Source organism: Daucus carota, chromosome 3 (assembly GCF_001625215.2).
Source record: "Daucus carota subsp. sativus chromosome 3, DH1 v3.0, whole genome shotgun sequence".
NCBI lineage: Eukaryota > Viridiplantae > Streptophyta > Magnoliopsida > Apiales > Apiaceae > Daucus > Daucus carota.
Window position 1 is genome coordinate 5,846,892 of NC_030383.2, and position 17,443 is coordinate 5,864,334.

Below are 17,443 nucleotides of genomic sequence, written 5' to 3' on the forward strand. Positions count from 1 at the left end.
CATCGGATCCATTGTCCATGGTACTTGTTGTTTATATTATATTAATCTTTTAAAAAATGACCAGTTACGCTTATTAAATTTTTAGTCTGAGATTGTGAAGTCTAGCTATGAGCTTCTTACATATTTTAAACGTAATTACTATTATTGTGACATTTGGAGGCTTGATATCATAGTTGTCACGATGTTTGACTAGCAGATCAGTTGTTTTATACCGAGTCGACTGGTTTGGTCGACTTGCTATATGATGAAAAGTCTGCCGGCTTGTAGGCCAGTTGAGTGAACATGTTCTGTTGAATTTGAATTTAGTTTTTGCATTTTTCATTTACATTATGTTATTCCGCATTAGTATATCTTGTGATATTCTGCCGTCAGCATTGTGCATGTTATGAATCTGAAGAATGCATTCTTCTTTTCATAAAATCTGCAGAATCTATTTTGCAATTTCCATTCTGTTTTCTTAAAATCTGCTTTGTCACGTTTTTACTTATCTTCTGCACTGAGGCAGATAGTTATAATATTGTGGACATAGATGTAACTGTAAAGCAGATCTATTATTTGCAGTAGGTTTTTATTACTAAAACAAAATGTTACAAACAATGTGCTATGTGTTAGAAACTTGAATCATGTAATATATTTTTGTAATCTTGTGTATATAAATTTGTATTATTATTTTGTCTTAGAGTCTACGACTAGTCAACTAGCATGCGGGACCTCCATCCGTCCATCGACATGCATCTGGGAACAAGAAATACTGATTACATTATGGTGAACTAACTTGAAATATGATAAGAAGGTGAAAACATGGGGAAGATTAGTTGAATACCATCTGCACCATGGCAGGCTTAAATTGGAAGTCCTGTATGAAGTCCTGGTCAGTGATATCAGATATGAGAGCACAAAGCTGATGAAGTTATCTCCAAATTTTGTCAGGTATCAGGTATGTACGCTCCTGTAGAAAGTACAATTCTTTACTGGTTTCGTGACGGATCAGACCTTAAGGGCAGGTAATCTTACAACTATACTTTTCCGGTCATAAAGTTTTGCTTCTAATATACTGACGGATTGTATTAACTATCCTGCATGCTCATTTTACTGTTGCAGTTGTATCATGTATGTGTAATCTTCTTGCAATATAACTTTGTTACGGGATTGGTAGAAGATTACACTAATGTGCATGTTCTGGAAAGGTGATTAATTTAGAAAATAAAACCATTTTAATGAATAATTGATAATTGCTTTTATGGCAAAAGATAGGACACACTTGACACTTAACAGGGTGTCTTACATTGCATGCTTCACATTGCAATGGAGAGCCTTTGCTGCAACTCGTAAGCTAAGAATGGTACAACCATACACATAATTAATAAAATAAACAACTGAAAATATATCAAAGGTCAGGAGTAACAGATCACGATAATGTAGCTTCAAGGGGGATGTTATTTCTTTAATCTCTAATGTATTGCTAGCAATAAATTGAAGCCAATGTGTATATAGTTTAACCTATTGGCTATTAGCATTCCACAGTAGAGGCTAATATAATAAGAGTACATCATCCCAGGTGTTTTTCCTTATAGACTATTGTTTTCAATATTGGATCTGATTCTTGAGATTCACATTATGAATATGAAGTTTCCAGTTTTTACAAAGGTGAGTTCATTGGCCCGAGGTGGGCCTTGACATTACTTTTTGATCATAGAACAGATGCCTCCACTGAGGTTTGAACCCTCGACCTTTTGTTACCAAGAAACAAAGGTGTCCACGTGGTTACAATTTTAACTTTGAAGACAAAGCTGAAATAAGCAAATATCTGTAGTTGCTTCTTAACTTCTCTTAAAAGTATAGGTTGCTTCATTTAGCAGAAGGCACAAATAAGAAGCATAAACTGCTTCAACTGTTGTGTAATTTACTTTTGACTTGAGCCAAGTACTGGAAATCAATTAGCGCAAAACTTAAACTTGCAACACTATCTTAGAAAACCCTTCATGTTCTCAGACATCTCTTCAACCTACAATAGTTCACGGTATTTCTTATAAGCATCATACTTCCTATATATTTATTTTTTATAATTGGCACACAAGCAAAGCTTTGTGAAGGCGGTGGAACCCCTTTGTAATGACTAGATGAGGTGGAACTCCGTGGAAGAGGAGGAATAAATGGCATCTGATAACAATTCCGGGTGTGAGCTGTCTCCTACTGCTATCCTTTGACATTTAATTATATAGTAGTTGATCTCTTCTGTTAAAAGTGTTTGTCTTAGTTTGTATTTGCCCTGATGTGGTTAAGCCTTAGACTTGCATACTACTACCCATAATCTGTCACCTCTCGTTTCTTTTGCTAAATAATCTGTCACCTTTTCTGGTCACTAACTTACAATCAACTTTTTCTATAATTTTATCTTGCATTTTTCCATATTTTACAAATATATCATGTTCTTAAATATTCATGTACATGAATCAAAATTTGTTACATTTGCAATTGTTTGACACTCTTAATAAACACATACTCCCTACTGTTGTCTTTTCACACAGTAGTATAGGGTACATGACAAATATACTTGTGCATAAAGAGGAACACAACAGTTTTTGATGACGTTCAGAGCTCAGTTGATTATTGTCTAGGAGAAAGTGAAGTTCCTACTAGTGTCTTGCGTGTATAGAGCTTTTGATTATGTTCTGAGCTGATTTAATAATTTTCTGGGAGAAACTGAAGTGAAATACCACGTAGCCTCTTCGTAACTTGTATGGAAATTTTGATGATGTTCTGAGTTCTGTTGATTATATTGGTATGATCTGGGAGACAATGAAGTGAAGTTCTGGGGAGCCTCTCGGTTGTATGAATGGAACATGTCCAAGATTTCTACGCTTTCAAGATCTTAGTAGAGTAGAGTTTACTTCTTAATTGTTCGTTCAGTATCCTTTCTGAATTCTACTTTCTATATTCACGGTTTTCTTTGCTTTGAGATCCGGCTCTCGATGATTTTGAGATGAGGTCATCGAAGGCCTCTGTTTCTTTATTCTTTTTCTTAAAAAACTACTGTGGAAAGTTTGAATATGCTTTCGCACATTGTATAGCCTGATTAAAAGCATTATCCACAAGTGGAAATTTTTCTTGTAGCTCCAAAATTTCGTAACAGCTTACGGTAGACCGTGCAGAGCATAAATATAGAGAATATGCTTTGGTTTTGTAGCTTTTATAGTTGCAGTCTTGCAGAGGTGTAAGAAAGTGACAAGGGATGGAAATCTTTTGTAGCAGAATTTTGAAAGTATTTGTAGTATAAATGCATGTTTGGGTGAGCTCTTCCTCCCCGATTTCTCAAGTTATGTGTCAATTTTCGAATTGTGAAAATCTTAGCTGAGTGATTTATTTGATTTTTTTTTCAAAATTTGACTTAATATAAATATATAAGATTACTTTAAAACATAATTTATAATATTTTATTATTATAATATTAAACTAATAACTTTTATATTAACAAAATTACAAATATCAGGAAAATTCGCACGAACAAAGCCAAGCATAAAATGAAAATGAAGATGAAAAAGTGGGATCATAAACGGTGAAGTACAGCAATTTTTTTATAAGATCTGTGAAGATCAGGGGCAGGAAGTGAAGTGGTCTACCTATCTTGAGTCTTTACATATTTTTCCGAAATTTTTTTATAAGATTTGTGAATATTAGTTTTTTTGAGGTTTATAGTTGTTTTTTCTCAATAATATCACATATTTTGCTTCTAGACCTGGTAATCCTTCATATTTAATATTTTATACGTATATAATCGTTATACAAAGTCAAATTAAGTAAAATGAAATATAAGCTATAAAACATATTTTATATTGAAATATTCTTTTAAAATATACATGTAATAGATCTTTAAATGATGTAAAAATGAGATTAGTGAATGAGATTTTAGTGATCAAAATTTGGGATAAAATTTGAATATATCAAACTCATTTTCACCCTGTTTTCATTTTCACCCTGTTTTACCTAGACGAAGATGCTCGGTACATGTTCCCTGTTGGATAGGGGCGGATCGGGGGGTGAACAAAACCGAACCGGAACCGAAAAATCGGACCGAATTAAATTCGGTTCGGTTCGGTCTTAATTTTCTGAAAATTTGGTCCATTCGGTCCGGACCGAATAGACCGAAATAAAATTCGGTCCAGTCCGATCCGTAAAAAAATATTTTGGTCCGGACCGAATAGACCGAATAGTCCAAAATATATATAATTTTAATTTTAATCTATATTAGATATATCTTATATGTTATAATTATAATATCTAATTTGTAAATTTAATTATATCTATTTTTAATGAATTGAGGGTGATTAATTAATATGAAAATTTTAAAATAAATCATGTATTTTAGTTTTATTTATGATAAAAAAATATTTTTAAAATAATTTCGATTCTTTTGGTCCGGACCGGACCGAACCGAATTATTACGGTTCGGTCCGGTTTGGTCCATTATAAAACTTCGGTCCGGTTCGGTCCGGAAAAAATTCAAACTTGGGTTCTCGGTCTATTCGGTTCGGTCCGGTTTTGGACCGAACCGACCGAATGATCATCCCTAGGATCCCCACAAATGTCGGGGGAAGCAAATTTTTAGAAAACATCTATATATTTCTAAATTTTTTGGGGTGCTTTTATAATTTTGTAAAATTTAGAATGATGAAAAAATGTAAAAAAAAAAGGGGACACGTATTCCTCGTGCCTCTTCCTAGATCTGCCCCTACTCTCGGATGCATAATTTGGTTTTTATTTGGTAATCACAGGGGTGGATGTGCGGCAGCAGATGGGGTAAGCGGATAAGCCGCATTACATCCATGTTAGCTGACATGTACTGAAACTGAAACAGATCTCTACTGCATACTACAAAACTATAACAAATGCATGCATTTCATCATATCAAAAACCAATGCATAATCAGCCAACAGGCATGTCTGATGTCTTGGTTCATTGTTCACTGCAAACTAAATACCACCGTTGATGTTTTCGAGATGCCAACATCATCAATATCCGCCTTATAAACAGCCTGGAGGTTAATCCACTGGCAGGAACTTAATTTTCTAAAAAAAATTGCAGAAAATATGGTAAAATTGTAGGATGGATCCGGTGCTAATTTCAACTGTGACCTTGTTTGCTTTGTCGCATACATAGTCGTTTAGTCATTTCAGTAATGTCGCGGGGGAAGCATGGACCAAATCTAACTCTGTCTAGTGTCTTGTTCCATCTGTGGTGAATTCTTGCTAGATTATTCTAAAAGATGTGCCACGAACACGAATGAATCTATCCTCTAGACAGATTGGCTGAGCCTACATAAGTACATGCCGGGTGGTCTGTCCGTCTGTCTCTGGACTACATTCGAGCATCCTGCCCATAATGTGTTCTTTATGTATACAAACATCACAACAGATTGCTCTTGTCATGGATTAAACAATGCAGGATGTAATTCAGCAAAAAAGAAATACAAGATATTATTGCATTATTTCCTGTGATGTGGGGAAACAATAGCCTCTCCTTCCAGAATCGGTCTTGTTCACTCTGGTAATCGACTAATTGGCCTTGAATAATGACTGTCCAGAATTTTCCAAATGAGATTATATGATACCTTCCCCCCAACACCTCGAGGTTTTAGGAGTATTGGTCATTTAATATGGTATTCGAGCTGGGCTTTCGAGTGAGAGGGAATGTTGGGATATAATGTGATCTTGGTAAGCCCTACTCCCAACACCTCGAGGTTTAAGGAGAACTGATCAGTTAACAATATTCACATCATCCCAAAATTTACAGAAGAGATCAACTTTTTATAACAGTGCTGCACTGCAGCCACATTGCCAAGACTCAGACTCGAGACCGTTGCCTAACTTTATCCTCTTGATTCGCTAAACAGGATAAACTCTGGTAAATGCGTGTGTGTACTGTTGGTACCAACTTTGAGTGGCAAGGAAATAAGAGGGCTGGAGAGGTCATTTTCGAAATGAAGACAGGCCGGTGATCAGTTAACTTGAAGACACATTATTATAAATGAAAGTGGCCTAATAATTATATCTTGTGATGATATTTGCACCAAAGAATAGGCTTTATGACAATGAAGAGTAGTTTAGTCCAACAATTTGCCACTGAGAAGCAACTAGTGGGAGCATCCAGTGAATATAGACCCATCAGATGGAACAAGTACAGAGATATCATTAAAGTTTTTAATTCCGTCCCTCGTGCGTGATTAAGATAGTTTAGCTCTAAGCTGTACAACTACAGGGACTCAGATTATTCCCTTTTTCTTGTCTGGCCTTTGTCTCTACCCACTTGATCCCGTTACAAAAACGAACAAGTTTCATATGATTTCACGGGAACAGCCTCTTTATTCTTTGCATCTTTTCGGGCACTATTTTAATCTCGTTTATTTCACTGAATTCTGAGATAATCATCTACAGTAAATTACTGCTTTACTTTTTTAGCCTCCTTTTGAAGCATGATGCTATGGAATATAGTAAAGGAAATACCACTCATACCTAATTTTTAAAATTAACTAACAGAATGCCTACATAAGTGGACTACCCATTACCAAAATCCAAATTCAGAAATGCCAGCCTTATGCCCTGTGTGAATAAACCTATGAAAAAAACCAAGATAGACAAAAATTTAGCAAGACAAGAATCAGCAGCAGATTTTTAAAAAAACCAGTTTTTTTTTTAATTTTTAAAAAAATTATCTTGTTCATTTATGAAAGATTTGTCAAATCACTTATTGTTTTTTCTTATCCGTTCTGATCACACATCTTTATTATTCTGATCAAACAGTCACTCTCAAATCTAAATGGGTTGTTCGTACAGCTAAGCCCTGAGGAGACACAGGCTAGGTTCATGGTATTGTCATAACACACGTTTGCTGCTTTATTGTCTTCAGAGACATTTGTTGGTTAGATTCTGCCCATGCTCATTTTGTTTTTTCTTTGAAGCTTTTGTAGTTTTTTTGTTACATATTAATGGTGTCAGACTTCTCCAGTGCTGCTGGTTGGTATATTGTATCTGGCATTGGAGTCGTGGCCTCGTGGTTTGGACCATAATCTTGATTTAATGAATTTATCATTTTCGAGTTCTTTTGATGACATATATATAGGTTTGGAATTGTCTGTGATTTAGTACAGAGTCGAGAGTATTTAGTTTGTAGCTTGGCTACTTATTTCATATACATTCAACTAGTTGTCTTTGATTAAAAAGATAGCTATGGTTAAGCCATGTTGGAAACTATCCCTCGAGGGTTGTGGACGTGGAGGTGCTGGAGATGCCAGTGGCCGGACTGATGGATTAATGTGGCATAAGGATTTAGGACTCCATGTTAACGGAGAGTTTTCAATGGCAGTAATTCAAGCTAATAATTTGCTTGAGGATCATAGCCAACTTGAATCTGGACCCCTTAGTGCAGTACAGTCAGGTCCTTTGGGAACATTCATTGGGGTCTATGATGGACATGGAGGGCCAGAAGCAGCCCGGTTTGTCAATGACAATCTGTTTCCGAATCTGAAGAGTATGTTCTTGTTTAATCTAGTCCTTTTTAATTATTATGGTCATAATGTTTATTTCTGTTATGTGAATATGTGATTCATGTTAGTAGATTTGTAGTGCAATATACATTAACTAAAGATGGTGGATCTGTTGGGAGTCACAGTGAAAATCACAGCAACAATGTATAGAGCAGTTATATTATATAAACAAGTGTAGGCCAACGAAACCACAACAATATAGCATGCACGAAGATCGTATATACAATAATCAGTGACTGATAAATTACAAGAAAAGAAGAGAAAGGCGCACCTTACACCGTCGCTAGAATTAGTATACAGAACAGCTGAGTCGCCTAGCCCTTCGATGAAGACTAGACTGTTCTTGAAGTGATTATTGCCCCACTACGCTGTGATGGGTAGTCGCAATATCGCTCCCAGGATAAAACAGCACAGACCGAACCGCTCACAGACACGAGTACGATCAACAGCGATCAACACCTCAGTTCGCCCGAGAACAGTATGTATATGTGTATATATCGGAGTAGATGGTGAGAGTGTAAGAGAGAAGAATGAGAATGGTGTTTGTGTTTTTCCCGTGCTCCAACTCAAGTGTCGAGGCTCACTATTTATAGTGAGGCCAAGGCACCAACACACCGTCCAGATTCATCTGTCCAGGTTCAATGAATCTGTATCTGTCAGACATTCTGACCAGATTCATTTGTCCAGGTTCAATGAATCTGTATCTGTCAAACATTCTGACCAGATTCATTTGTCCAGGTTCAATGAATCTGTATCTGTCAGACATTCGGACCAGATTCATTTGTCCAGGTTCAATGAATCTGTATCTGTCAGATATACCGACCAGATTCATTTGTCCAGATTCAATGAATCTGTATCTGTCAGATATACTGACCAGATTCATTTGTCCAGATTCAATGAATCTGTATCTGTCAGATATACTGACCAGATTCATTTGTCCAGATTAAATGAATCACATTCTCATTTCAAGCTCTTTCAAGCCACTGTATTCAACTCTATTTCTCAATGGATTTCACTAAGAAAATGTCCCGGAAATTACATCAAGAACATATTAAAAAATATGCTTTAAACTTTCCATTTTCTAACAATCCCCCACAAATCCATATAGATATGCATATTAGTCCTCATCATGACTTGTTTTTCAGAGTAGGTACCCTTCCGGGTTTGAACCCTCCTAAGTCCCCTACTTCGATGGCTACCGGATATAGATGGATTGTTTCACCTTGAATCTCTATCCGTTGGGTGTAACCACACTCCATAGACGACGACAGGTCAAAGGCTATGGTGCCGATCTACGGCTTTGAGACATTAATGGTCGTGTCTCGATCCTGTTCGTCGAATGTTTCAAGGAATAACCCTTTCCTCTAATTGCGACCTCACAATTACATTCGCTTAGCTGGGCATCTCCAGAGATGTACTGCAACCATCTCGTCAAATGACTTGACCCCATTCAGAGTTCTAAAAACTCTTGCTATACTTGCAGTGTCAGTACCTTTTAGGTTTGCAGGGGATAGACTCAGATGCATAAGTATCTATATTGTAGTTAAAGGTACTACCGATCCACCCTTACAGCTTGTTTACCACATTGAATACACTTTGAGGGATCTCCTCTCAGATGTATTGGGTTCCCGCTGTAGATGAATCATGATGGGTTATCAGTCCCATCCCCAACCTTGACTTAAGGACAACAGCATGCTCAAGCCCTTTAGTCAGTGGATCAGCTATGTTATCTTGAGTTCCAATGAACTCAATAGCAATAGTCCGATCAGACACCAAACCCCTTATAGACTTAAGTCTAACTTGGATGTGTCTCTTTGTTTTAGCATTATACTTGGCACTTCTGATCTTGTCGATAGTTGTACGGCTATCACAATGAACAGAAATTGCCGGTAGCGGACGACTTACTACAGGTAACACAGACATGAGTCCATGCAACCATTCAGCCTCCGTACCCGTGGCATCCAATGCACACAACTCGGCCTCAAACGTAGACCGAGTTACTATAGTCTGTCTAGTCGACTTCCAGGATACTGCTCCACCCGCAAGGGTAAACAGATATCCAGTCACTCCATTGGAACCAGACTTCTTAGCTATCCAACTTGCATCACTATATCCCTCAAGCACACTCGGATATCTCCTGTAGTGCAACCCAAGATATATGGTGCCTTTCAGATATCTAAGTACTCTATCTAGAGCATCCCAATGAGTTCTGTTTGGACAGCTTGTATATCTTGCTAACTTAGACACAGAATATGTTATATCTGGTCTAGTACCATTAGCAAGATATTGCAAACTACCAATAATCTGAGAATATCTTAACTGAGACACAGGTACACCTGAAGCATTCTTGATAAGAGCAACTTTAGGATCATATGGTGTACTAGCAATTCTACAATTTGAATAACCATACTTCTCAAGTATAGATTTCTCTATATAATGAGATTGTGACAAGGTTATTCCCTCAGTTGACTGAGTCAACTTGAGTCCAAGAATCACATTCGCCTCACCCATGTCCTTCATTTCAAAGTGTCTTTTCAAGAAATTCTTTGTCTCGTTAATAATCTCAATATTGGTTCCAAACAGTAGTATATCATCCACATACAAGCACAACACAATATGTTCATTTCCTTTAACCTTATAGTAGACACACTTGTCATTATCATTAACTATAAAATCAAAAGTCAAAACAGTGTCATCAAACTTTTTGTGCCAGTCTCTAGGTGCTTGTTTCAAGCCGTAGATGGATTTGACTAACTTACATACTTTGCTCTCATTGCCAGATGCAACAAATCCCTCAGGCTGATCCATATAAATCTCTTCTTCAAGATCACCATGAAGAAAAGCTGTCTTTACATCCATTTGATGGATGATAAGACCATGTACGGAAGCCAATGCTACAAGCATTCGGATCGTTGTCAATCTTGCAACAGGAGAGTATGTATCAAAGTAGTCAATACCTTCTCTTTGCCTAAAACCTTTAGCAACCAATCTAGCTTTATACTTATCTATTGAGCCATCTGGTTTCATCTTCCTTTTGAAGATCCACCTACATCCTATAGTAGAACACCCAGGAGGGAGGTCAACCAACTCCCATGTTCCGTTAGAAACAATAGAGTCAATTTCACTCTTCACAGCGCCTTTCCAGTGCCTAGATTCCGAAGAATCCATGGCTTGTCGGAAAGTCAAAGGTTCGTCCTCGACATTGTAAGTGATAAAATCACTTCCAAAGTCCTTAACTACCTTTGCACGCTTGCTCCTTCTAGGTTCCTCAACTTCATTAGGAGTAGAGCTACTAGTAGGATCTGCCCCCACATTTGTCATCTTTTCCACATGATCGGGAATAGAACTAGATGTGTGAGTAGGATCAACACTAGAAGAACTTTGAGGTATACCAGTCTTCATAGGGAAGACATCCTCAAAGAATGTTGCATCACGAAACTCAACTATCGTGTTTGCCACTATACCATCTATGTCAGATTTTAATACTAAAAATCTCATAGCTGTAGTGGTTTCGAGATAGCCCAGAAAGATACAATCAACAGTTTTCGGCCCTAGTTTCTTTCTCTTGTGTTCAGGGACAAGTACCTTCGCAAGGCACCCCCACACACGAAGATACTTTAGACTAGTTTTCCTGCCTTTCCATAATTCGTAAGGTGTCTTGTCCATATGTTTCAGAGGGACTCTATTCAGAATATGGCAAGCCGTATTCAGAGCCTCCCCCCACATGTACTTGGGCAACCCCGAATTAATCAACATACTGTTAATCATATCTTTAAAAGTTCTGTTCTTTCGTTCTGCCACCCCATTAGACTCAGGTGTATATGGTGGAGTCACCTCATGAATTATACCATTGCTCTTGCAAAATTCATTAAAGGTGTTTCCCGTATATTCACCACCTCTATCAGATCTCAAACGTTTAAGTACTTTACTAGTTTGTGTTTCAACTTCAGTTTTAAATCTAATGAATTTTTCAAGTGCTTCATCTTTATGTTTAAGAAAATAAACATAACAATATCTACTACAATCATCTATAAAGGTAATGAAATATCTACAGTGTTCCTTAGTCAACACACCACCAAATTCACATATGTCCGAGTGCACTAAATCTAACAAGTCAGAATCCCTAACCACACTATGAAAAGGTTTCCTTGTTAGTTTAGCTGTCACACATACTTGACATTTAGTTTTCTTATCAATGGCATGCTTTGGAATCAACTCTAAGTTCATCATATTCTTTAGAGCACCAAAATTTAAATGACCAAGCCTAGAGTGCCACAAATCGGATGATTCAATATTATTAACAGAAGGAGAAGCAATATCATTAATAAAACCGCCTAAAACAGGCTCCACATTTATTAAAAACAAGCCGTCTGACAAGTAGCCCTTGCCAAAAAACACACCAGTCTGAGTAATAACTACTTTATTACACTTTAAAGAAAGTTCAAAGCCATTTTTAACTAAACAACTTCCACTAATAATATTTCTACGAATCTCGGGAACATGATGCACTCTAGTAAGGGATAGAACACGCCCTGAAGCAAACTTCAGGTCCACGTTTCCTATTCCACGAACTTGAGCCGCACTAGCATTCCCCATCGTCACTGTCATCCCATGAGCCTGTTGATAAGATACAAACAGAGTAATATCAGCACAAATGTGCACATTAGCTCCCGTATCAATCAACCACTCATTAGACAGATAAGTGGAAAATAGTTCAGGGTTGTACTTAACATACCCGTCATTGGTTTCAGAAGCAACAGCCTCACCAACAACCATGTTAAGCACAGGCCCATCAGTGGTTCCAAGCACAGTATTTGCTTGTGCTACCACCTCAGCTTTCTTTGCTTTCTTTACAGGACAGTCCTTACTCCAATGACCAACCTGTCCACAAGACCAACATGGTTTGTTGGCCTTTGATTTCTTAGCCTTGCCCTTGTCAGTTTTGGGCTTAGTGTTCACCTTCTTAGCGACAGACTTTCTTTTCTGTCCCACAGTCACTACATTGACCTTCGAGCTACCAGATTCAGTTGGCATCACATGTCCCTGTTTGGACTTGTGCTGCTCCTGCACAGAGATATCCAGCATCAGGCTAGTCCAAGTGATCTCTCCCTTCTGCCTTTTCAGGGAGAGTGCAAACTCTTCCCAAGACTTAGGGAGTTTTTCAATCACAGACATAACCAAAAACTTTTCAGGAAGGTCCATTCCGGACTCCTTCAAAGCATGCACCAACGTCTCAAACTCATGCACCTGCTCAGTCATGGATTTTGTATCCACCAGTTTGAAGTCCAGGAACTTAGCCACAGAATACTTTTCCAACCCTTGCGAGTCAGTATTGTGTGTCTGATCAAGTTTCTCCCACAAGGTCTTAGCAGTGTAGGAGTCAGATGAGTAAACATCGAACAGAGTGTTCGTTAAGGCTGCTAGAATAGCAGCCCTAGCCACCCCATCCTTTTCCTCCCACATAGCATAGGCCTTAAGGGTTTCAGCCTTTTCCTGTACCACAACTGGTTTCTCATACTGCAACACCGGCCATAGACCCTTAACCGTAAGCCACAGTTTCATCTTTTTCTGCCAACGAGAAAAAGAAACTCCCCCACCGAATTTATCAGGAATACCTGATAAATCAATGGGCTGTGGAAAACGATACGTAGTCCAATCGATGTTACTAGTAACACCAGACCCAGAACCAGCACCACCACCAACAACAGAATCCGCAATCTCATTAACCATCTTGCTTACTACACAATATAACAGATAATCACTTCAAGATTGTTGGGAGTCACAGTGAAAATCACAGCAACAATGTATAGAGCAGTTATATTATATAAACAAGTGTAGGCCAACGAAACCACAACAATATAGCATGCACGAAGATCGTATATACAATAATCAGTGACTGATAAATTACAAGAAAAGAAGAGAAAGGCGCACCTTACACCGTCGCTAGAATTAGTATACAGAACAGCTGAGTCGCCTAGCCCTTCGATGAAGACTAGACTGTTCTTGAAGTGATTATTGCCCCACTACGCTGTGATGGGTAGTCGCAATATCGCTCCCAGGATAAAACAGCACAGACCGAACCGCTCACAGACACGAGTACGATCAACAGCGATCAACACCTCAGTTCGCCCGAGAACAGTATGTATATGTGTATATATCGGAGTAGATGGTGAGAGTGTAAGAGAGAAGAATGAGAATGGTGTTTGTGTTTTTCCCGTGCTCCAACTCAAGTGTCGAGGCTCACTATTTATAGTGAGGCCAAGGCACCAACACACCGTCCAGATTCATCTGTCCAGGTTCAATGAATCTGTATCTGTCAGACATTCTGACCAGATTCATTTGTCCAGGTTCAATGAATCTGTATCTGTCAAACATTCTGACCAGATTCATTTGTCCAGGTTCAATGAATCTGTATCTGTCAGACATTCGGACCAGATTCATTTGTCCAGGTTCAATGAATCTGTATCTGTCAGATATACCGACCAGATTCATTTGTCCAGATTCAATGAATCTGTATCTGTCAGATATACTGACCAGATTCATTTGTCCAGATTCAATGAATCTGTATCTGTCAGATATACTGACCAGATTCATTTGTCCAGATTAAATGAATCACATTCTCATTTCAAGCTCTTTCAAGCCACTGTATTCAACTCTATTTCTCAATGGATTTCACTAAGAAAATGTCCCGGAAATTACATCAAGAACATATTAAAAAATATGCTTTAAACTTTCCATTTTCTAACAGGATCGACTCTAAAATGATTTGTTCCATATTTCAGAATTTGCTTCTGAGCATCAGGAGGTATCTGCAAATGTTATTAGAAAGGCCTATTTATCCACAGAAGAGGCATTCCTATCACTTGTAAGGGAGCAATGGCGTAGTAAACCACAGATTGCTTCGGTTGGGACATGCTGTTTGGCTGGTATCATATGCAATGGGCACTTATATGTGGCCAATGCTGGTGACTCTCGTGTGGTATTAGGTAGAGCTGAGAGGGCAGTCAGAGGTGTGACAGCAGTACAGTTATCAACAGAGCACAATGCGAACATGCAGTCTGTCAGAGATGAGCTGAGGTCAATGCATCCAGATGATTCACAAATTGTGGTTTTGAAACATAAAGTTTGGCGTGTGAAGGGTATAATACAGGTAATATTCTTTACCTTTCTTTTCAATATTTATGGCATTATCATCAAAACTAAGGCTTTCTATATTTATAGCATCATCAATTTTTTGTTTTCAGATTTCAAGATCCATTGGAGACGCCTTTCTCAAGAAGTCAGAATTCAACCGCGAGCCTCTATCAGCCAAGTTTAGACTACCTGTGCCTTTTAAAAAGCCAATTCTTAGTGCAGAGCCATCAATATTAATCCACAAACTAAGCTCCAAGGATCAGTTTCTCATATTTGCCTCAGATGGTTTGTGGGAGCATCTTAGTAACCAGGAGGCTGTTAATATTGTCTACAATCACCCCCGAAATGTAAGTTGTCAGTGCTAACTAACATTCTAATATAGTAATATCCACAGAAATAAGCTGTCTGCATCCGGAACTTAATTAAATTGTGAAAAAAGCCTTAGAATAGATCCTGATCTAAAATATATCTTGAATGTTATTGGTAATAATATTCGTATATCTCTTTCCACTGATTGGCACTATTTAACTTCTCACAGTTAGTTGGTTTCTTTGCCAGTTTTTGATTGAGCTTTCCCTTTTCATTTACAGGGAATTGCTAGGAGACTTGTCAAAGCTGCACTTCAAATAGCTGCAAAGAAAAGAGAAATGAGATACTCTGACCTGAAGAAGATCGATAGAGGAGTGAGGAGACATTTCCATGATGACATTACCGTCATTGTTGTATTTCTGGATCCTCTTATGATGAGTAAAATCCCGTCTCGTGGTACTACATGTTCTATCAAAGTGGGTGCTGGAGCTACCGGTCCTACTCAGTCGTAGTCAGCAGTAATCTTTAGATTTCAATCTTCACCTGCAGTATGAATGAATACAAAGGAAGAAGAGGAAAAAGAATCAGAAGAGCGCCAGTACTGATTCATTTCAGTGTACGAGGGTTCAGAATGATCAACAGATGTAGTGGCAGGTGATTTCATGCAGCCCTCAAAATGTGTCCTCTTAGTTCATACCTTGGAATTCAATTATAATTTTTTCAGAATCAAGATTCAATAAACGTTACCATATTCTACCGCCAGGATTGAGACTGTAATATAGTAGTAAGTATTTTCCCATAGTTGCTCCCAGTGTCTGGACTATTATTTAAGAATTTTGATGTAGATCACATGTTCTTGCACAAAGACCTCAGTTTTCGCCAAAGTGTTGTGTGCTATTTGTTAGAGGTTCTAACGTCCGTTGTTCAGAAGAATTCAATCAGCACAGCCACAGCTCACAGCGGATTTCAGATTCGTGTACATGACTTAATTGTCAGTGCATTTTATTGTTTTCATTTTTGCTAATTGATAATCATATATCAGAAGGCAAAGAAAATATGTACTTAGTTGAGTAAGTATCTCATGGGATAAAACTCATAAGAGATCATGGCTCAAGTGACTACAAAGCCTAGCTTGCTACAGATCAGAACTAAGAGATAATAGAAACTCTAGTATAACACAGTGATAAGACTCCTGTTTCGAGTGCCAGCATTTCAAAATATTTATTCTGCACAGCATACGCGATCACAAACAGTTTCGTACACCAGATTGTGTAGCTAGCTAGCGTTTGGTTCACATCACAAGACTACTAAAAACAGGAACAGCCATATGACCTGCTTTCTGATTAGAGAATCCACAACCAACAGATAAGCAATAATAAAGCACATCCAATGAGCTATATCTCCTCTGGTTTTACCCTTTCTTATGTTTCACAAGGCTAAAGATTCAATTCCCCCCGAGATTTATCACATAGTTGGTGGTGGTGCGGTGCTAAAAAAAATATATGCTATTATGAGTTTTGCAGAGGGGGTTTGGGGTCCGTCAACGTGTGTGTTGGCCAGTGCGGTGCTAAAAGAATGCACTCCGAAGCGAGTTGAGTCAAACAATGCTATGCTCGAGTTTGAGTTTGGCCTATTTAGAGTCATAATTTTGAAACTCGAATTTCATAATTTCCGCATAAAATTTCAATAAATTTGATCTCAATTCAAAAATTCGAATTATTCCACAAACATAGAATAAAAGCTCAAATATATAAATTCAGCTCTAACTCAACTCGATTTAATATGTTTATTCATATAATAATATATAATAATATATAAATAATGAAAGAACAATAAATACTCATAATGAAAAGCCTGATACTCGGTTTCGACTCGATAAAACATTTAAATTTTTTTGTATGAGCGAGACTGGGATAGTCCCCGAATTTTTAATTAATATTTCATTCGTCCCTTTGATTTGTTAATAATTCTTTTCTTCAATTGATACACATTTTAAAACGGGGATGACCCTAACTATCACAATTTGTTAGAAGATGGCTCCAAATCTCGGTATTGTAGAAGATGATCCCGACCTATCATTTTTCAATTTAAAACGCTAGATCATCTAGGGTCTATCATCTTTTTCTTTTTAATGCTACATGATATTGCGTTTTGTATCCCTAAACATTATTTCATGCAGCGTGTTGCCTCTAGAACGCTAAATCGTGCTGGTTTTTCTGGGGGGTTTCAGCCTAAAACGCAACACGGTCCATCGTTTTTCTTATGAAAATCAAAATGTCGGATTATCCGACGTTAGTAATTGATATTTGAGGCCATTTCTTCCAAATCTATTATTTTTAACATTTCACCTTAGTTTTTGTGATGTTTGGGGCGGTTTCTGTTTTAAAACGTACATAAAATATACTTCCTTTGTCCCATGTATTGTATATGTTAACGCATTTCGAGGTTCCTATGAAATAT

General features: G+C 37.7%; 1 protein-coding gene across 1 annotated transcript; it reads left to right on the forward strand.

Annotated features, from left to right (window-relative positions):
- Nucleotides 1-6,405: 6,405 nt before the first annotated feature.
- On the forward strand, nucleotides 6,406-16,011 carry LOC108212126 (probable protein phosphatase 2C 38). Its single transcript, XM_064089579.1, has 5 exons — nucleotides 6,406-6,915; nucleotides 7,003-7,524; nucleotides 14,323-14,690; nucleotides 14,785-15,021; nucleotides 15,265-16,011. Exons 2-5 carry the CDS (start codon nucleotides 7,224-7,226, stop codon nucleotides 15,493-15,495), a joined length of 1,137 nt encoding a protein of 378 aa, XP_063945649.1. The 5' UTR covers nucleotides 6,406-6,915; nucleotides 7,003-7,223; the 3' UTR covers nucleotides 15,496-16,011.
- Nucleotides 16,012-17,443: the final 1,432 nt, after the last annotated feature.

Coding starts and splice junctions, on each gene's coding strand:
- LOC108212126 (XM_064089579.1), top strand. CDS start 7,224: ATGGTTAAGCCATGTTGGAAACTATCCCTCGAGGGTTGTGGACGTGGA. Junction 7,525..14,322: donor TCTGTTTCCGAATCTGAAGA/GTATGTTCTTGT, acceptor TCCATATTTCAG/AATTTGCTTCTGAGCATCAG. Junction 15,022..15,264: donor TCTACAATCACCCCCGAAAT/GTAAGTTGTCAG, acceptor TTTCATTTACAG/GGAATTGCTAGGAGACTTGT.